The 21112-nt window shown below is 68.8% G+C and overlaps 2 protein-coding genes across 3 annotated transcripts; one reads left to right on the forward strand and one right to left on the reverse strand.

The window, feature by feature from the left end:
• Positions 1 to 1129: 1129 nt before the first annotated feature.
• Positions 1130 to 6368, reverse strand: FSCN2 (fascin actin-bundling protein 2, retinal; the record flags this gene model as incomplete). Of its 2 annotated transcripts, none has more annotated exons than XM_080681210.1 (5): positions 1130 to 1335; positions 1479 to 1646; positions 1970 to 2091; positions 2789 to 2945; positions 5543 to 6368. In XM_080681210.1, the coding sequence occupies 5 exons, from the start codon at positions 6366 to 6368 to the stop codon at positions 1130 to 1132; spliced, it is 1479 nt and encodes a 492-aa protein (XP_080537336.1). The 2 variants fall into 2 exon arrangements, with proteins under 2 accessions (XP_080537336.1, XP_080537335.1); XM_080681209.1 differs by having other exon boundaries at positions 1479 to 1641; positions 1869 to 2091.
• A 10985-nt stretch (positions 6369 to 17353) lies between these two features.
• Positions 17354 to 20137, forward strand: ACTG1 (actin gamma 1). Its single transcript, XM_080681499.1, has 5 exons — positions 17354 to 17497; positions 17856 to 18224; positions 18504 to 18942; positions 19022 to 19203; positions 19294 to 20137. The coding sequence occupies exons 2-5, from the start codon at positions 17862 to 17864 to the stop codon at positions 19435 to 19437; spliced, it is 1128 nt and encodes a 375-aa protein (XP_080537625.1). The 5' UTR covers positions 17354 to 17497; positions 17856 to 17861; the 3' UTR covers positions 19438 to 20137.
• The last annotated feature ends 975 nt before the right edge of the window (positions 20138 to 21112 follow it).

Here is a 21112-nt window from a genome sequence, read left to right on the forward strand (position 1 = left end):
CACTGGGATCCGGGCCCAGTGCCACCTTCCAGGCCACCAGGGGGCAGCACAGGCTGCAGCTGGGCAGCTCCGTCCCTGCCTGCTGGGCACAGTCTCCCTCAGTTAACGGCCCTGCTTTGTCCCTAACTAGGGAAGTAGGCCCAGAGGGTCCTTGGATAGGGGGCCAGGGGTGACGTAGCAAGTCTTCTGTCGCCAGGACTCCCCCCAGCCTGCCCTGTCCTTCCCTTCTCCCTGGCGCCCACTCTGCACCCCCTCCCCCAGGGGAAGGGCAGCGAGAGCATCTGGCAGGTGAAGTCACCTGTCAGGGTCTTGTCCTCCCTCTGGGCTCTGGGCCTTGCCTCAGGCTGTCTCCCCCTTCCCTGGCCCCCCAGCCCCCATCCTCAAGGTCCTGACCAACCCCAGGGGCAAGCCTCCCACCTGCACCCACCTCGGAAGTCCCAGGTCACCCAGGTCGATGCCTGGGGCAGGGGGCGGGGGTCCTTGTGAGCTGGGAGCTCTGGGTGACGGCTGCTGTGGGGGGCGCACAGGTGGGCCGTGGATCATCCACCTGGGCCACAGGGCAGCCAGCTGCGGGGCGAGGCAGGTGGGGGCTTCTGCACAGGTTGGGATGGGCTTGACCCGAGAGCCCCTTTCCTGGATTGGGGGTGACTGGGTGGCAATGAGGGAGCTTCCGGAACTGAGGGGGCCTTCCATCTACAGCACCTTCGGGAGGGTGGGTGTCGCTTGTCCATCAAATGTTCCCGGGATCCCTAACCCCGCCCAGCCTGGGAGCAGTAATGCTCTGGAGACATGCTCACCCCCAGGACCCCTCACTGGCTGCCTTGTCGGGGCCTCCCAGCTGCTCAGACCCGAGGGCGTCTTCTCCCCGCGTTTTGGGGGGAGAGAGCAGGACAGGCGGAGACCCTGGGCTGTGGCTGTGCTGGATGGTGTGGGTGCCGGCTGGAGGCCCAGACACTGCGTTTCCGGAGTGACGGCGGGGGGGGGGGGGGGTTAGGGCCAGGCGCACAGCCACCAGGGGGGGGCGGGGCCCAGGGCAGACCCTCCCGCCCATCCCAGCCGCTGCCTCGAGCCACCAGCCGCTGGACAGAAGGTTTAATGGGGACACGGGCGTGCTCAGCGCCCCCAGAGCTCAGTACTCCCAGAGTGCGAAGCCCGCAGGCGCGTCCGCGTCCGCGCGCAGCAGCCCCGAGGCGCCGCCGCGCAGGTACTTGCCGCTCCGGGCGCGGATGGCCAGGCGGCCGCGCTCGCGGAACTCGAAGAGGAAGTCCTCGGGCCGCTCGCCGTCGCTGCACACGCTGCCGTGGCTGCCCGTGTGCCAGAACCCGCCGCCGCGGCCTGGGGGCGAGCGCGCGTGGGCGGGGCGCTCCGGGTCCACGCGCCCCCCACGCCCCTCCTGGCCCCCCCGGCTCCGGCCTCACGCGCGCCCCCCCCCCGGCCCCGCCTCGCGCCCCAGCTCCCTGCCCCGCCCGGCGCCGCACCTCGGATGTGGTAGGCGCCGTCGCTGAAGCTCAGGTGGAAGACGTCGTAGACCGAGCGGTTGGTGTCCAGCTGGTGGGAGCCGCGCCGGTGGCACACGAAGCCGTCCAGGCCGCGCAGCACCAGGATGGGCCGGTTGATGAGCTTGAGGACGAACTCCTCGTCCTGGCCTGCGGGGAGCCGTCCTGTCCTGCTGGCCGCTCGGGCCCAAGGGCTCCCCCAGCAGACTCGGGCTCCCCTTCATGGGCCCAGATCTGCTGTCCCACGTGACCTCGCGAGGGGCCTGCGCCCCCGGCTTCCCGCAGGTGCCGCGGGGATAAGGGTGCTGTGATGCCAGCAGCCATGATCTGGGCCAGCAGGGGTGGCAGGTGCCAGGGACAGCACCGGCCCACGGGAGGGGGAGGCCGGCTCATGGTGGACACAGGGCCTCCGGGCAGGCGCTGTCCGGGGCAGAGGGCCCAGCCCGGCATCCCAGCAGGCGGGGAGCGCTCACCCACGAAGTCGCTGATGGCCGCCAGCTGTCCATTCTTCTTCATGCACACGTAGCGCCCATTGTTGGCCTTGAGGGCCACCCGCCGGCCACGCCACTCCACCTCAAACATGGTGCTGGCTGAACTGAGGGGCAGGACAAGGTCCTTCAGAGCAGCAGGACACGGGGCTCAGGGCTCCCCAGCCCCCTCAAGTCCAGTACCACCCCCCAGGGGGAGGGACAGGCACTTGCCTTCCACTAATATGCCCACCCTGTTCCATTAAGAGCTGTCCCTCACCCCAGTAGGCATTCCTCCCTGGCTGGGCTGCTACAATATCCTGGTGATGGAGGTGGAGGTGATGGAGGTGAAGTGGAGGTGGTGGTGGTGATGGAGGTGGAGATGAAGATGGAGGTGGTGGTGGTGATGGAGGTGGAGATGGAGGTGGTGGAGATGGTGGTGGTGGTGGTGGTTATGGAGGTGGGTGATGGAGGTGGAGGTGGTGGTGGTGGTCATGGAGGTGGAGATGGAGGTGGTGGTAGTGGTGATAGAGGTGGAGATGGAGGTGGTGGTGATGGAGGTGGAGATGGAGGTGGTGGTGATGGAGGTGGAGATGGAGGTGGTGATGGAGGTGGAGGAGGAGGTGGTGGTGGTGATGGAGGTGGAGGAGGAGGAGGTTGTGGTGGTGATGGAGGTGGAGATGGAGGTGGTGGTGGTGGTGATGGAGGTGGAGGTGGTGGTGGTGGAGATGGAGGTGGTGGTGGTGGTGATGGAGATGAAGATGGAGGAGGTGGTGGTGGTGATGGAGGTGGTGGTGGACGTGGGGATGGGGATGGTGCCCTCACACTTGTGTGGCTGTGGCCTGGATGCCCCCGTGGGTGACCAGGGCCCAGTAGCCCCCGGTGCAGGCATAGAAGGTGCACTTCTTTGTCTCCCGGTCAATTTGCATTAGGAAGGTCTCGTGATCCAGCTCTTCGTCTTGGTTGGCTGAGACGTTGACCCCTGGAGGGAGGAGATGGGAAGCCCCTCACGCCTCTCCCTGGGCGGGTGGGGAGCAGACGTGGGGAAGCATGCTCTTGGGGCAACCCCGAAGCCAGAGCGGGCTCATCGAGAACCTGAGAGGGTTTAGAAGGCACCTCTCAAGGGTCCGGGAGCTCTGCCCCAGGGCCACATGGGCACGTGGAGCCCACACACCTCCGACCGCAGCCCAGGAGCCAGGCCCTTCCGTGCTGGCAAATCCCAGGCCTTGCTAATCCGCAGGTAATCTGCTTCCCCCTCGGCCAGCACTGACAGCGGCCTCTATTTATATCTCGGCCCTAAGCTGCTATGTGGGCCCCGTGGGGTCCCTGTCCTTCCCAGTGCCACAGCCAAGGTCTGGGGTTTACGCCTGGGCACTGGGCAGGGGCTGAACCCATGTTGCCTCCCAAGCCCCCCATTCACATGTGGGGTCTCCCAGGAGTCCCAGGGGAGGACAAGGCTACCCGAAGCCGTGCCTGGGGTTCAGATCAAGGGTGGCCAGTGGATGGAAAATGGCCCACTCCTCACCACCACCATCCTCAGCACCTCCAACACCACTGCCAACCTCGTCACCACCACTACCACCATCATCCTCAGCATCTCCAACACCACCGCCATCATCACCATCTCCAACTCCACTGCCAACCTCGTCACCACCACCACCACCGCCATCATCACCAACACCAACACCACTGCCAACCTCGTCACCACCACCACCACCGCCATCATCACCATCACTACCAACACCACCCCATCATCACCATCACTACTAACATCACCACCACCAATGCCATCATCAACACCAACATCACCACCAACACTACCATCAACGCCATCACCATCACTACTAACATCACCACGATCAACATCACTACCAACACCACCACCATCAATGCCATCATCACTACCAACATCACCACCATCACCACCATCAACGCCATCATCACTATTACTACTAACAACACCAACACCAACACCATCATCACTACCAACATCGCCATCAACGCCATCACCATCACTACCAACACCAACGCCATCATCAACACCACCACCACCATCAGTGCCATCATCACTACCAACACCAGCATCATCACCATCACTACCAACACCAACACCACCAACACCACCATCACTACCAACACCACCACCAACGCCATCATCACTACCAACACCAGCATCACCAGAATTGCTGGTAGGACCCCCAGCACCATCTCTGTCACCGCGGCCACCCTCACCACCAGCGCGGCCACCTCCCCTCTCATGTCCCACGAGGCTGGCTCACAGCTAGACAGGTGCAAGTGCTGTGCCAGCATCTCCTTTGACCCAGCAGCAGCTTGTTTGCACCCTAACCTGCATTTCGCTGACAAACCAAGTGTCTGGGCCCGGCCCGGGCCGGATGCTGGGGTAGCTGGACCCCAGGGCCTGTGGTGGGAGGGACAGGGCTGTGCACCCTCCATTGGAGCCAGGACCCGCCGCTGCCAGGACCATGCTCAGGGAATTTACGGGATCCCCCTTCCCCCCCCGCCGCTGGGTGGGCTGAGAACCCTGACTACAGGCAGGGCCCCTATAGCCAGAGTGGGCACCCTCCCAGGCGCTCATGCTAGGCCTCTGCCCTCCAGACAGGGGTGGCATTGGGCCAGGTCAGGGTGTGTCAGCCACTCCTGGGTGCACAGAGCCAGGAGCCCAACCCACTGGGAAGCAGCTGAGACCGCTGGCCTGGGGCCTGGCCCGGGGGCCCGGGCAGCGTGGGGCCCCTCGATACCTCAGCTTCCACTGCCGTGTCCACCCACAGGCTGGGGTTGCATGTGAAAGGGCCCACTGGTCATGTGAAGCCGCTGGCCATGACCCAGGAGGCACGGGGAGCCTAGCCACACGGACCAGGCAAAGACCGTGCCTTCCCCCGAGGAGCCCAGGCCGGGAGGGGCCATCAGCTCCCTGCGTCCCCCAGACTGGAAGGACCCCAGGCTCCCACCCTCCCCACTCCTGGGGCTGGACGAGGACCGCTGGTCAGCCAGACGGGGGCCTGGGACCCGCCGGTCTGCCTCACTCTGGTCCTGCTGGCCCCCTGCCCCGGCCTCGGCCCCTCCCCAACCTCCTTTAAAGTTCAGAAAGTGGGGTGATGAGCGGGCAGGGGGCCTTGCCCACACCCCGCTGGGCACTGCCCACGTGGCTCTCAGCAGCTGCCCCGCTGTCCTGAGACAGAGCCCCTTGCTTCTTTTTTAAATATATATTTTTTATTGATTTCAGAGACGGGGAGAGAGAGAGAGAAACATCAGTGATGACAGAGAATCATGGACCGGCTGCCTCCTGCACGCCCCACACTGGGGATGGAGCCTGCCACCCGGGCCTGTGCCCTGCCCGGGAATCAAACCCTGACCTCCTCGTTCCTAGGTGGACGCTCAATCCCTGAGCCACGCCGGCCGGTCCAGAGCTCCTTCCTTCTGACCCCAAAGCCAGCAGCCCTCCACGGGGACCCCAGACACGGCCCACAGCCCATGCAGCACCACACACGTGTTCCCCACTAGACGCGAGCCCCCCCTCCCCTGTCCCCCCACACGACCCCCTGGCGGAGCCGCCCTCACCTTGCCTCACGGACACGTAGCGGCGGTTGGCGGCCACCAGCACCACCTGCGGGTGACTCTCCTCCAGGTCGAACAGCTCATCCTTGCCGGGCCGGGTGTTACGCCCCGCCCTGAGCATGCCGGTGGGCCCCACGGGCGCCAGGTAGCGGCCGTCGCAGTCCTTGAAGGCCAGCTTGCCCGCCTTGAACTCCAGCGTGTAGCGGGCGCGGGCCTCGGGCTCCCAGACCAGGCGGCCGTCGCTGCGCAGGTAGCGGCTGTCACAGGACTTGAGGCAGTACCGCCGGTTCTGGAAGATGAGGGTGACGAGCGCGTCCACGCCCCATGGCGTGTTGCTGTCGGCCGCCATCTCGTCCTCCTGCGGGCACAGGTGCACGTAGCGCCGCCGGCTCACGCTCAGCAGGTGCGCCTGCGGGTGGATGGCCAGGTGCACGGTCCACAGCTCGGCCGGGGAGACGGCGGTGGCGAAGCAAGACAGCCGGTCCTCGGTGCCGCCGAAGAAGCGGCCGTGCGGCTCGGACTGCAGCGCCCAGCGCCCGTCGGGCTGCGGCAGGACCAGGAAGCGGCAGTCGCGGCCCGGTCGCTCTGCCTCGCAGGCCACGCGCCCGTCCTCCTCGGCCGACAGGTAGCGGCCCAGGTGGCTGCTGCGGAACAGCACGGCGGGGCCCTGCCCGGGGTCCGGCTCCAGCACCCAGATCTGCTTCCGCTTGAGGCTGGGCGCCGAGGCGTTGACCTTGAAGCCGAAGCTCTCGGCGGTCAGGTAGCGGTCCGTGTCGTTGACGAGGCCAAACTGGATCTTCAGCACCTGGTGGAGGCCGTTGGTGGGCATCTTGGACGGGTACAGCCCGATCGGGGCCTGGGCAGCGCGTTGCGTGTTCACGAACCCCGACGGCCCCCAGGTGCCCGGCGCGACTGGGCTGGCCCGTGGCCCTCGGGCCCTGCCAGCGTCATGGACCCGCTGCCTGCTCGGGTGCTGCCTCCGACCAGCGGCCGTGGCCCCGGGCAGCTCTTACATGGCCAGCGGGCAGCAGAGGGCGGGTGGGAGGCGGATCAGAGCTGGGCCGGCGTAGGGACAGCGGCTGCCTGTCGCTCCCCCAGCTTGGATTTCAGCCACTCCCGGGCTGCACGGGCCGGAGTGGGGCCCTGGGGCTGGGGGTGCCCCCGCCAAAGCCCTGACCCCCTTCGTGCCCCCCCACCCCGCCGCCGCCCTGGGTCTGCCGGGGTCCAGGCTCCGGCCTGTGTCCTGCCTCGTGGCCTCTCCTCCTGGCCCCACCTCGGGCCCCCGACCCCCAGCACGGCCTCTCGCCCAGCACAGCTCGCTCCGCGTAGAACAGGCCGCGGGTGGAAACCCGATCACAGCCGCCCGCGCCCCCAGATCCAGTTACCGCGTCTCTGATTCCCACGCCAGGAGCCGGGGCCCCGTGCAGCCTGCGGTCGGTCAGCGCCCCGAACCGCCCCTCAGTGGGGCCTGCGGCCTGCGGCCTGGTGCTTCCCCGAGGCGGGCCGGGCTGGAGAGTGGCAGGCGGGGGTGTTGGTGCCCGTGAGCGGGCCGGGCGCCCCGTCCTGGCACCTGAGGCACCCGGACCTGAGCCGTGCAGACCCGAGGCAGCTGCTCACTGTCCCCGCGGGCCGGGCAGCTGGCTGTGTGGGCCCTGGGGCGATGCAGCTGTGACGGAGACAGTGACGCCTGCTAGCAGGCTGCGCAGGGGAGGGTGACACGGGAAGGCGGCCGGCGGGACCCGGGTCAGGGCCCAGCTCCCAGCTGACTCTGCACCCCAAGCGCTGCAGGGGCCCCAGGCTTCCCCCCCCACCTGTCCCTCCTCCGTGGGTGAGCTCTGGTCAGGCCAGCCTTGCTGGACGGCCTTGGGGACCCCGAGCTGCTGTCCACGTGGCCGGAGAAACTGGCCTGACTGTGGGGTCTTTATGGGCCCAGGTGCAGGGGGCCAGATAGGGATGAGCCAGCTACAAGAGGGCACCCCACACCGGTCCCTCCCAGTCCCAGCGGCCGGGGCCTCCCCTGCACCCCTCCCTGTGGAGCCCCCGGGCGTCCTTGGGGACCTGCAGGGCCTGCCGCCCGGCCTGCCTGCCTGTCTCCTGCACCTGCCTCGGGGGCTGGGAGCCAAGGAGTGAAACCAGAGCTGCCAGCCTGGGCCTGGGCCAGCTCCTGTCCTCCTCCCCTTCCCCGTGCGTGACCCTCAGGGCTCCCCGAGGACCCCCCTGGAACACGGGCACTTCGAGCCACGGCCTCCGGAGTCTCGCTCCATCGCGGGGGCCTGAGGCCTGCGCCCCTCCAAGGCCGTGACGGGCCCCGTGACAGGGGTCCAGCGGATTGAAATGGACGTGGGCTGAGCATGTGTGAGCCTGGGGGGCGGGCGGGCAGGTGGCACAGGGGGGCACAGTCAGGAGTGGACCAGGGTCGGGAGTCCCTCCGTCCCCCAGCTCGTGGCAGCCATCAAGCCTGGCGCGTGCAGACTGAGGGGCAGACCAGGGACCCAGCCGGGCCTCGTGCAGAGGGAGGCCCCTGGTCGTGGGTACGAGCTGCGGTGCTGTCCGAGCCCGTCTGTGTGCGGGGCCGCGGGGTAGCGGTGCCCACGGCCCCTCCTCGCACCCTGACCCCTGCTAGGCACGGGAGGGGTGCCTGGGGAGGGGTAGCGGTGCCTGGGGAGCGGGGAGGGGCGCCTGGGGAGGGGGAGGGGCCCCTGGGGAGGAGGAGGGACACCTGAGGAGGGGGAGGGACACCTGAGGAGGGGGAGGGGCGCCTGGGGAGGGGGAGGGGCCCCTGAGAAGGGGGAGGGGCGCCTGGGGAGGGGGAAGGGCCCCTGAGGAGGGGGAGGGGTGCCTGGGGAGGGGGAGGGGCACCTGGGGAGAGGGAAGGGCACCTGGGGAGGGGGAGGGGCGCCTGAGGAGGGGGAGGGGGAGGGGCCCTGGGGAGCGGGGCCTCATTAGCGTGACTGGCGCTGGCAGGTGCCGAGGCAGCAGGTGTTCTGGGAGGGAGCAGCCGCCAGGCGCTAAGCGGGCCTGGCTCCGGGCAGCCTCTCCGTGGCAGAGCCAAGTGGCTGTGGCCTCTCCATCCTGGGCCCCCATCCCGGCGGAGGCGGGCGGCTCCTGGGGTGGCCTTTCGGGCCCCGGGACCCTGGGAGGTGGGCCTCTTTCTCGGGACCGGAGGCCCTTGCCCAGCTGCCTGGGACCCCTTACTGGGACCTCCCAGGTTCTGGCGCACAGTAGGTGCCTAAGTCCCTGTGAATGTTTGACGTGGGGGCTCTTGTGTGATGGGCTGGGCCCCACAGGTCCCCAAGGATGGCCCTCTGTGCGTGTGTGTGTGTGCGCGCGCATGTGTGTGTACGTGTGTACATGTGTGTACATGCCTGTGTGAGTACATACGGACAGGCCATGAACCGCACTGGGGGGTCTGCTGCAGGGCCCCCCGATGCACACACTGCTTCCCATGGCTGCACCCTGCCCCTCGGCATCTCCCTGAGGCCACGTGGGGCACCCACTCGTGGGACCTCGCGAACCCCTGGCTCTGGCCCAGGAGCCCCCATGGCCGCTCCCTCGGGCACACACACATGCCGCCCGCGTCCGGTCCACCTGCCACTCGGGAGTCCATTCACCCAGCCCCGCTGACCTCTGAACTGACAGTCCCCTCCCGGGGGCCGGACGTGGAACCAGCGTGTGCCCACTGCCCGGGCTGCCACCCTCAGCTGCTGGGCCCGACGTCAGGCCCCGAGGCCCCGAGAGGCCATCTGAGTGAGCAGCGCCCTGGCCTCTGCCCCAGGGAGTGGCCCCTGTGGACGGACACGGCCAGGGGGACCCTCATGGCCACACTGCACCCCGGAGGCAGGGCTTCTCTCAGCTGTTGGAAGCCCCCAGCAGACAAGGCCGGGCTGGCCCTCGGCCCCGGCCCCTCTTAGGAGCACCCAGCGGGGCCGGGAGCGGAGAGGGTCCCCGGCCCCTGGCCGCATCCTGGGGCTCTGGGGAAACAACTACTTTCCCGGAAGCTGGGGGAGGGGCAGGCCTGGCCCCCCAAAGCGTCCCCCTCCTGCTCCCCCCAAGCAGGCCCCTCTGGCCACCAGAGAAAGGACCCCCGCTTGGCTGGTCTAGACCACCCGCCCTGGACGCCAGCGCCGGCACTGGGCTCCTGCCAGCATGCTGCTTGCTGCCATGGCGACCGGCGCGTGCGCTGGGCTGGGTGCCCGGGCAACGCCGATGCCGGTGGTGTGAGCTGGCACAGGCCTGGGCGTGCGGTGGGGGCGGGGCGGGGGGGCTCCCCGCCTCGGCTGGCCCGGGGCCCTGGAAACTGGGAAGTGGCCCAGGACAGCCCAGGTGGCCACAGGCGGAGGGGCCTCCACAGGCCTCAGCTCCCCTGACCCGGGTCGTGGCCCCGCTCTGGGCGCCCCCAGCAGCACAAGCCCAATGCCCACCCCCTGCCCAGCCCCTCAGCCCCGGCCCCGGCACCTCCGGGGCCCACAGGTGCCACCCTGCCCGGCACTCTGCCCCCCAGGGTCAGGCTTCCTGGCCAACACCCCCTGTGCCTCTGCCCCCCCGAGGCCAGGGCCCTTACGCCAGGAGCTGATGTCCTGGGTCCTGAGCCAGGCCCTGCTCCCGGGTCCCCCCTGGCCGGTGCCCAGGCCCCACCTCCTGCATTGTTCCTGCGCGGCCTGCTGGGTTACCTCATGATTTTTTCATGGCGAGCTCACCGCCCAGTTCCACTTACACGCGGGCGGGCGGGGCGCCTTCTCGTACTCCAGCCCGGTGGGTTGGTTTACGGGAGGCCTGCGGGGCGGTTTAGGGTAACAGCTCCCCTCGGCGGGTGGGGGGCAGTGCTGTGTGGGGAGGGGCCCCAGGCCTCAGTGGGCACAAACCCTGGGCGTGCTCAGCCTGCACCTCCTGCCTGCTCCACGTGACCCCCCCCCCAATCCCCAGGACCCTACGTCCCACCCCCTTCCCTCACTCGGCAGGGCAGCCCCTTGAAATACTCCTGCCTTGGACAGACAGCACCGTGGCTGGGCTGGGAGGCAGCCCGGGCTGTCAGGGCAGGAAGCTGGGGCCGGCTCCTGGCTTTCGTCTTCTGTAAAACCATCAGGGGGGACCCTGTCTGGTGGGGGAGGGGCACCTGGTAGGTGACAGAGAGGCCACAGGCTTCGAAAGACGAGAACAGGCCCGAGGCATCTGAGCAATCAGAGGCTCTGTGGACATTGGGCAGTGGTTCAGCACCCAAACCCCAGGACCTTTGCACATACCGAGGACCCGGGAATGCCTCCGGGCACATGCCCGGCTTGTGGGCTCGATCCCTAGTGGGGTGCGTGCAGGAGGCAGCCGATCCATGATTCTCTCGCATCACTGATGGTTCTCTCCCTCTCCCTTCCTCCCTGAAATCAATAATATATACACTGAGGGGCCAGATTATTATGATCTCTGAACGCATCATAATCGGGCCACTCGGTGTGTATGCATGTAAAAATCCCGCTGACAGCCCAGGCCTGTCCTTCCCGGCTGGATGCCCCCAGCTCAGCCAGCCCGGGGGGAGGTGCTGCGGGGCCTGGGAAGGGGACCAGCACAGCTAAGCCCGGGCTCCGGCCCCGCCCCCCCACCCGTGGGTGTGGGTGGGGCTGCTCCCGGGGTCGCTCCCTGTGCTGATTCACGCCCACAGTCCCCGGTGGACACGGGTGGAGGCTGACTCACCTGTCACCCAGGCAGGTGGGGTTCTGCCTGGCCACCTGCCCAGGGGCGTCTCCTGTGCTTCCTCAGCAGGCCCCGACCCCCCTGGCTCCCTCCACCCCTGGTGGCTCCTGCCCTCTGCTCCTCCCCCCATCCCCCCCCCCAGGGCCTCCCGAGGCCCCCCACAACCCTGGTGCAACACCGCAGGACCCCTGAGGCTACCCTGACGGTGCCCCCCCCCCTCTGTCCCCCGACCCTGCGTCCCACAGCCAGGGGGGTTGCACAGCGGGGGTGGTGGGGGCCCTCACAGTCCCACCCCCACCTCTGGCTGCACCTTCCTGCTGTGTGACCCGGAACCTGCCGCCACCTCCCAGCCCCCTTTGCTTCTCTCTGAATTACTGGGGCGCTGCCCGGTACTGGACAGACACACATCAGGCCAGGAGCAGGCCCAGCTTGGGGTGCTGTGGGTGCTGTCCGCCCTGCACAGAAGGGGTTCCACACAGTGGGGGGGGGCTGGCTCTCCGGTCCCGTGGCCCTGAGTGCGGGCTGAACCGGGTCCCACCTTCCCTCCCTGCGTCAGCGCCGCCTGAGGTCACCGGCCACGCCCAGGCTGCCCTGCGTCACCTGGGGGGGCGGTGACTCACCGGAGGCGGGCGGCCCGGCACCTCCCCAGCCTCAGCAACCCCCCCAGTTCGGGGTGAGGGGCAGGCAGGTGCGGCCGGACTCCCCGCTGGGCCCAGGGACAGCGGGACCCCCCTGGCGGCCCACCTGGGCATGACACCGGCCTGACCGGGCGCAGGGCGCCACCTCCCGGCCCGGCCTCCAAGGTCGCTGCCCGGGTGCCGGCGGAGAGGTGCGCGCCTGGCAGACCCTTCGCCCTCCTTCCCCGTCCCCCAGGCTCCTGGCCGTGCCTGGCGGGGCAGAGGAGATGGGGGTGCGGTGGAGGGCAGGGGGCGCTGGCGCCAGGTCTGAAACCAGCTGATATTGGGGGTGCAGAATGGCCGCGGGGGGCAGGGTGTCCCCGGCCCCAAGGTGTGCTGCTTGGGGGCCGCCAGCTGGTTTCCCCGCCTGGGCCCACCCGGTCCCTCGCGACCCTGCCTCTCCCGGAGGCGTCGGCGCGGTCCCCGAAGGGCGCAGGACCAGCCGGCGCTGGGACAGGTCCGGGGCGGGGCCTGGCAGTGAGTGCCCAGCGGGTTCACCCCGCGCTCCGAGGTCAGGCTGCTCCCGGGCCGGTGACTCCCCGACCTGAGGGGGCGGGGCCGAGTGCAGCCACGCCCCTCAGGCCCCGCCCCCGAGGGGCACCTTCCCACGGAGTCTGCGCCCCGGAACAAGGGCGGCTGAGGCCAGGATGACTGGGGGGCAGTGGCGGGGACAGAGCGCCCAGAGAAGCAGCCTCCCGCCCTATCCCTCTCGGACCCGCCCTCTGGCCCTCGCGTGGGACTCGGTCACGGTCACAGCCCCAGACCTGGTCCAGCTCAGGAACGCTTGGCTGCGTGCCCTCCCCACAGGCCGGGAGGCGCAGGCGGGTTACTGTGCACCTGCTAGGTGCCGCCTCAGGGACCTACCTGTCCGGCCCTGGAACCTGTCAGCTGGGGGGGAGAGGGTCCTTGGACAGTGGGGTCCATCCTCTGGGCCTGGGGCCTATCCCCCTGGGCACGCTGGGGTCAGGGTTGGGTGACAGCGGCCCTTCTGCCTCTCCGCCCCTCCACCCCCCTCCATCCTTTCTGGGGGAGCTGGTCCCAGGCGCTGCCCAGGTTCCCATGCTTCCCCATTACGCTGGGGAACCGGACCCTGAGAGGTCGGGGACGACAGTGTTCAGGGGGGAAGAGGGTGGCCTGGAACCCTTCCTGGAGGAGGCAGCTTTCCAGGCAGAGGGCCACCAGGTACTGGCCGGCGGCTGGAGGCAGGGCCACAGGCACGGGGGCTGCAGAGGGGGAGGGTGGGCCCAGAGACCCACAGCCCAGGCAAGGGGCCGGGTGGCACTGGTTTGCAACGTAATTGTGGGGAGGCAGGAGGTGGGTGGACGAGGGGGGGACCCCACAGCAGGCCAGGGGTGCGCCGGGCGGGCTGAGGCCTGGTGGGCACCTGGCTCTGGCTTTGGCCACGCGTGGAGGCACAGGACTGTCGGCCAGTCCAGTCCGAACCACGGAGGGGAGGGGACAGAAGGTCAGGCCCAGGCAGTGGCTGTCCGCTGCCAGGGGGTGTGGCCTGGGAGTCCTCCCAGGAGGCTGACCCCCGGGCTGGGCTGGGTGAGTGCTTCCGAACCATCACCAACACCGGGCAGCTGGGGACAGCGAGGCCAGAGGCCTGGACCCCTCTGGGTGAGGCCGGGAGGAAAGGGTGGCTGGGCCACCAGCCTCAGAGCCTCACTGAGCTGAGCTTGGGGATGGGGGTGGGGGAGCTGGGGCCTGACGCCCTGCCCAGCGCTCTTCCAGGGCCCCCCTGGGTCCTGCTGCCCCACAGTCGGGACATGGGAACCTCACAAACCCCAACAGGGCCCGTCTTCCAGTCTTCCAGAGGCCTGAGCCCCCGTGGCCCCGGGCAGAAGGCAGGAGGGGAGGGGCTCAGGGACCCTGGGCCTGGGTGTCTCTGTGCACCTGACCCCCCAAACTCCACGTGGGGGTGCACAGTGAGCCTCAGTTTCCCTGTTGTGAAGGGGGGTGGTCCTGGGTGTCCCAGGGCAGTGAGACTGGACAACACGAGGTTCCTCCCACTGAATGCTGGCCCAGGACACAGGCCCCGCCTCCCTCCTCACAGGCGAGGGGCTGGGGGCAGGAAGGGGCTCCAGCCGCGACAGCGGACCCCAACAGTGGACTCCTGTGCCCCAGGCTGAGCTGAGCTGAGCTGGAGAACAAGTCCCCACTGGGCCCCAGACCAGAGACAGAAGGGTGTGGCCCTGACCTTGTCCTCTGACCTGAAACTGAGGCAGGCAGGCCACGTTGGGGTGGGGGTGCCTGGCCTTGACTCCCCGGGGTGGCCCTCAGGGTCACCACTGCAGACAGCCAGTCCGGGGGCTGCCCGCCCCCGGAGCCCACCCCACACCCTGGAGGGGCTGAGGGGGCATCTGACCTGCCACAGGCCAGGGAGACAGGGCAGTGCGCTGAGGGCAGGGGACCTCTCTGAGGTAAAGCCTTGATGATGAGGTGACTTCAGACTTGCAGCGTGCAACCTCAGTGTGGGCATTCCTGCAGCTTCCCCCCCACCAACCTCATTGGGGGGCAGCGGCCACTCGGGGACCGAGCGAGCTCGGTGCTCAATGTTCATTAAACGCCACACGTAGCCTGTTTGTCCACTCTCGGCCTGCTTTCTGTTCCAGGACCCAGCCCGCGGGAGGAAAGGCACTGCTGGCAGGTGGAATGGAAGAGGCAAAGTCCAGGCGGGGCCTCTGCCCGGGGGGAGGGGTGCGGGAAGGTGGGCTTCGCCCTCTGCTGCCGGGCGCAGAGGTGACCCAGATCGGGAGCACCCCTGAGGCTGGAGCGGGGTGGTGACGGGGTGTCCGAGGGAGGAAGAAGGGCAGGACCCTGAGCTGGGTAGCCGAGACCGGCCTTGGCTCCCAGCCCCGCCAGACTTCCTCGCCAGGGGCGCCACCGCCCTGCGCCGCAGTTCCTCCGCCTTTAAATGGATGGAGACGGAACGAGACGCACCGAGATCACAACACACCCACCGCCGGCGGCCCTGCGCTAGGAAAGCCGCCGGCTCCGGAGCCCAGGCATCGGTCCTCCGGAGGGAAGGTCACGCCGCCTCGGGCAGGAGGGAGCCGCGAGCCCCCCACCCCCGCCAGGGCCCACGCCGCCCGCCCCTCCCCAGCTCCAGGAGGGCGGGTCGCCCTGCGCTTCCAGGACCACAGCCCTCCGCGATCTTGGGCGAGGCCTCGCGCCGCCCGGCAGCAGAGCAATCTCGGTGCAGAAGGCGGTGCTCCCGCCCCTCCCGAGGGCCTCGCTCCACCGGGCCCGGCCCACCGCGTCCCCTCCTCCCGGCTCCGCGCGGTGCTTCCCCGGCGGCCGGGCACCCGGCGCCGCACCTCCCCACCGTGGCCCCCTGACCCTAGGGGTCAGACACCCTATCCTGCCCCTCGGCCGGGCCTGGAGCTGCGGCTCCCCTGCCCCGCCTCCCATCAGCCGGCCGCCCGCCACCGCCCCTTTGTCCGCAGGCCAATCGGCGGCCTCCGTGACTAAATAAGGCGAGGAGCGCGCCCGGCGCCCCCGTCCGTTACTTCCGTCCCCTCCCGGCCAGTGACTCAGGCCGGCGACGGCGGGCGGGGACGGGGCGGCCGGGACGCGGTTTCCCGGGCGGCGCCGAAATCGCCAAATATGGCCGAGCCGCGCACCGCCCGCCCGCAGGTGCCCCGCCCGCCGCTCACCTGCGGCCGCACCTGGACCCCCGCACCGCCCCCGCCGGGGACACAGCCACGTGCAGGGAACTAGCTCCCCTGCCCGCCCCCCCCCCCGCATCCCAGCCCTGCGGGTGGGGGATCCGCGAACTACCGAGCGGGGCCGGGGGGGGAGGGTGCGGAATCCCGGTCCCGGCCCACCTCCCCGCGACTCTAGCCGCGCACCCGGCGGCCAAGGTGGAGAAGGGAGGTGGGAGGCGGAGACCGGCCCCGCGCCTCGGCCCCCTCCGTCTGTCCCCCAAGCAGCCGGGCCGAGGCCACTGTGCACCTGGCCTCACCAGACAAAGGAGGGCTGGAGTGGATGGCAGGCGCGCCCCCAAGTCAGGGGGCCTGGGCGGAGTGTGAGAGGCGGACAGGGTGAGGGGCCTTAGCAAGTGTCCACCTCCTCCGCCTCCACCTGGCGCCCCACGCGGGGTGAGTGAGGGTGGGCAGGTACCTGGCGGACAGCAGCCTTGCCTGCACCTCGGAAGTCTGGGGCGGGGGGTGACCTAGCGAGGCCCAGGGGCAGGGGCAGGGGCAGGGGCAAGGCCTCCGCATCTGGGAACCGCAGTCGCAGGCGAGCCGGCAGCTGTGGTCACCAGCTGCCCTTACAGGGTTCCTGGGGCGCCCCCCCCCTCCCCGCCTGCCCTCAGACACCTGCCCCTGTCAAGCTGCGTGTGGGGACAATGGTCCTGCCTCCCTCCCGACAAGGGCTCCCCCGCGCGCCCCGGTTTTACACTGGCAGCTCCCTAAGTTCCACATAAGCCTGAACGAGGTCCAGGGCCGCTCCCCCGAAGCCCTGGCACCAGCAGGTGCGGCCAGGCCCACGCAAGGCCGCCCAGCGCCGGCTCCTGGGGAAGGGCGCCCCGACCAGGGAGAACCCAGGGCCCCCCAGGCAGCGTGGCCAGGGCAGGGCGCTCAGACCCCCCAGGCCTGGGCCCCTCCTAGCGCACAGAGGGGCCCCCTCAGTCCAGTGGGGAGGTCACCTGGGGGCAGTCAGGACCCCTTCCCTGCCTGTGTCCCTGCAATGCCCACGAGTGACTGGGAAGGAGACAAAGCCCGCACCCCCTAGCGGGTGAGGGGGGCAGATCCGGAGTGGAGCCGCGATTGGGGACAATCAGGGCTGCGGTTTGAGGAGGATGTGTCGTGTGGGAAGCACGGGCTCTGTCTGCGCCGTGCACCCCGGGGGCCCTGCAGGGCGCCCCTCCTCGGGCGGAGGGACGTGCGCGGCCCCAGCTGCCGGTGGGACGGTGACAGGGGCGAGCTCACGGCTCCCCGAGGTTCCCGGGCCGCGCGCGGGCCATAGGACGGCCTTTGGGGACCCACCTCCCCAGCCCGACACCGGCTCCGGAACCGCCATTGCGGCCCAGCCTCCGCGGGAGCTCGCAGGGGCGCGCGGGGCCAGGCCAAGGTGACACAACACGACTTGGGGCGCGACCCAGCCCCGGGCCAGGCAGTTTCGGGGTGCAGCCGGGCCCTCCCCCACGACGCGCGGCAGTCCCGGGGCGGGGCCGGCCGGTGGGCCCCTCGAGATCCTCCCCCCCAATCCCTGGCAGCCCCGGGGGCTCCCGCCGGCCCCACCCGAGCGGGCGGCGCGGGGGTTTCGGGCGCGGGGTCCCCGGAGCCGAGCGGGCGCGGGCGGGGCCGTTGGGGGCGGTGCGGGCTGGGGGCGGGGCCCGGCCAGGGACCCCACGTGCCCCTGCCGGGCCAGCCAATGAGCGCCCGGCGTTCGGAAAGATCGCCATATATGGACATGTTCTGGGGCCGCGCGCGCCGCCGCCCCACGCGCGCGCCCCGCTCCACTTAAATAGCGGCGGGGGAGGCCGCGCTCGGTCTCAGTCGCTGCAGCCGCCAGCTCCCCGCTCCTCTCCGCTCCGCTCGCTCTCGCTCTCGCTCTCGCTCTCGCTCTCTGCGCCCCGCCGCCCTCCCAGGTAAACGGCCGGTTCTGCGCGCCCCGGCCCCGCTCCGAGTCCCCGCGCCCTCCTGCAGGCCTAGGCGCTCCCGGCTCGGGAAGCCCGGGCGCGGCGTCCCCGGAACAAAGGGTGGCAGGCCGGGCGGCTGCCAGGCCGGCGCCGAGGTGGGGGGAGGGGAGCAGGGCGGGGCCGGCCGCAGTGCGGGGAGCCCGGGCGCGCCGCCGCGGGGGAACCTGGGGGTCGTTACTGCAGAGCCCGGCGGGGTTCCAGGCGGTTGCTCCGGCCGGCGGCGGGCTGGGGTCGGGGAAGGTGGGACTGGACGTTGAGGCCGGTCTGGGCCCCGGGGCCCGCCTGAGCCGGTCGCCTCTGCACGCAGGTCGCCATGGAAGAGGAGATCGCCGCGCTGGTCATCGACAATGGCTCCGGCATGTGCAAGGCCGGCTTCGCGGGGGATGACGCCCCCCGGGCCGTGTTCCCGTCCATCGTGGGGCGCCCCCGGCACCAGGGCGTCATGGTGGGCATGGGGCAGAAGGACAGCTACGTGGGCGACGAGGCCCAGAGCAAGCGCGGCATCCTGACCCTCAAGTACCCCATCGAGCACGGCATCGTCACCAACTGGGACGACATGGAGAAGATCTGGCACCACACCTTCTACAACGAGCTGCGCGTGGCCCCCGAGGAGCACCCGGTGCTGCTGACCGAGGCCCCTCTGAACCCCAAGGCCAACCGTGAGAAGATGACCCAGGTCAGTGCCCGGCGCCTCCGCCCGCCCAGCCGTTGCACAAGTCATTTTCTGTTCAGCTTTGTTTTCTGAAATTCAAGTATTTCTTTCGGTATTTCCAGGGTTCTGTTCCTCTCCTGGCATTTCCTCCCTGAAGTCTCAAGGTTTCTCGTTGTGTTTTTGCCTGCTTTCTTTTCTTTCTCCACACATCACATTTGTGGCATGCTGGCATGCGGGGTGTGAGCATGGGGGGGCCCTGGGTCCCCCGCCCACCTCTGAGGGGAGCCCTTGCCTCTTGTCCAGATCATGTTCGAGACCTTCAACACCCCCGCCATGTACGTGGCCATCCAGGCCGTGCTGTCCCTGTACGCCTCTGGCCGCACCACGGGCATCGTCATGGACTCTGGGGACGGGGTCACGCACACGGTGCCCATCTACGAGGGCTACGCCCTCCCCCACGCCATCCTGCGTCTGGACCTGGCGGGCCGGGACCTGACCGACTACCTCATGAAGATCCTCACGGAGCGGGGCTACAGCTTCACCACCACGGCCGAGCGGGAGATCGTGCGCGACATCAAGGAGAAGCTGTGCTACGTTGCCCTGGACTTCGAGCAGGAGATGGCCACCGCGGCCTCCAGCTCCTCCCTGGAGAAGAGCTACGAGCTGCCCGACGGGCAGGTGATCACCATCGGCAACGAGCGGTTCCGGTGTCCGGAGGCCCTCTTCCAGCCCTCCTTCCTGGGTAGGTGGCCGCGGCCCGGCGGAGGCGGTGCCCGTGGCCTCGAGCCGGAGGCCCGGGCTGAGAGCGCTTTGTCCCATAGGCATGGAGTCCTGCGGCATCCACGAGACCACCTTCAACTCCATCATGAAGTGTGACGTGGACATCCGGAAGGACCTCTACGCCAACACGGTGCTGTCTGGCGGGACCACCATGTACCCGGGCATCGCGGACAGGATGCAGAAGGAGATCACGGCCCTGGCCCCCAGCACGATGAAGATCAAGGTGAGTCCGGTGTGGCGGGGCCTCGGCGGGGGCCTGGGCGGGCCTTGCTGGGAAGAAGGTGGCAGGAGCTAAGTCCACTTGTCTTTTCAGATCATCGCCCCGCCGGAGCGCAAGTACTCGGTGTGGATCGGCGGCTCCATCCTGGCCTCGCTGTCCACCTTCCAGCAGATGTGGATCAGCAAACAGGAGTACGACGAGTCGGGCCCCTCCATCGTCCACCGCAAATGCTTCTAAGCGGACTGCGGGCAGATGCGTAGCGTTTGCTGCATGAGTGGATGAGTCTCCGGGTGCCCCGCACAGGCACACCTCATGCCGGCCCGAAACTGGAACGCCTTCGAAAAGAAATCGTCCTTGAAGCCTGTATCTGAGCTCAGCACTGGACTGTAGGCCTGGTTGCTGACGTTGACCTGTATTCAAGTTACCTGTTCCCTTGGTACATGTTTAATGCCCTGTACATACCTTTCATTTAAACCCCTGTACACGCGTCGGTCGGTCACTTGGTGGCCGAGACGAGAACGTGTTTCTGCAGGAGAAACCCAGTGGCCCCAGGAGCCCGCAGGGCCTCGTGTGTGCGGGGCACTGGCCTGTGGGAGCCGCCCTTTCTAGGGGCTCTGAGTTTGGCACGCCCCCCCGCACTGTTACCGTTCTGCCCTGCCGTCGGGGTGGGGTGGGGTGGGGTTGGGAGGGTCGGAGCGCTGGGGCCCACTTTCCTTTCTTAGTTGATGTTCCTGCCAGAACACCTGGGCTGTTACTTGCCTTGAGTTGGAAAACGGTTTGCATTTCCACCTGTAAATCTCCGTCCTTTAATTTATGTAAGGTTTTTGTACGCGATTCTCGAAGAAATGACAAATTTTGGTTTTCTACTGTCACGTGAGCCCATTAGGCCCCAGCAACACGTCCTTGTGAGGAAAATAAAGTGCTGCAGTAAAGCGTGCCGCCTGCCGGTGGTCCCTGTCTCTCCTCTCCCGCCAGCCTGGGGGTCGGTCTGGGAGGGGTCCTGGGTGCGGCTGCCTCGGGTGCACGAGGTGGGCCCCAGGGGTGGTGGGGAGGCGCAGGTCCTGCCTTCACACCCAGGGCGTGGGGGTGGCTGGCAGGCTGGGCTGGCGCTGGGTCAGGAAGGGGGAGGTGAGGTGGCTGTGGTTGGGGAACGCCCCAGCGGGCCGGTTCCCCCCCCCCCCCCCCCCGGCCCTGGTGGGAGGGCGCGGTCAGGAGCACGGGCTCCGCCACAAGAGGGTGTGGAGTGGGGAGTCCTTTCTGCAGAAAGTGGACCCTGCCCAGCTCAGGCCTCCACCTGCCCTGCCCTTTGCCCTGGACTGAACCCAGGGTGTGTGCAGGGGGGCAGGGCTGGGGGCTGGTGAGTGTCCACAGGGACCTTGGACTCTGGTGAGGCCCCTGGGTGCCGCCCGCACATGTAGGGGTCACACGGCCCTCCCCCCATTTCGGAGGGTAGCTAGAAGACACTGGCCCTTCTGTGGCTCCTGGGGCAGGAAGCGGATGCCACAGCCAATCACTGCGGCATTCATGGCGGAAGTCCTGTGGGCGCTGCTCCAGGCGCTGCTCCAGCCGCGCACCTTGCCCTGGGCTTGTGCCCGCCAAAGGCTTTGCTGCCAGAAGAGGCCCCTGCAGTGACCCCTGCAGCCCAGCCGTGGGGAACCCCACCCGCCCCAGCAGCCCAGCCGACTCAGAAACGCTGACTGGACCCAGGAGGGGGGTGGGGCTCGGGTTGAGTATTGACCCCTGAACCAGGAGGTCACAGTTGGATTCCCGCCAGGGCACACGCCTGGGTTACGGGCTTGATCCCCAGTGTGGGGCGTGCGGGAGGCAGGTGACCCATGATTCTCTCTCCTCATGGGTGTTTCTCTCCCTCTCCCTTCCTCTCTGAAGTCAATAAAAACATTAAAAAAAAGAA

The sequence above is a fragment of the Plecotus auritus genome, assembly GCF_963455305.1.
Source record: "Plecotus auritus genome assembly, chromosome: 7".
NCBI lineage: Eukaryota > Metazoa > Chordata > Mammalia > Chiroptera > Vespertilionidae > Plecotus > Plecotus auritus.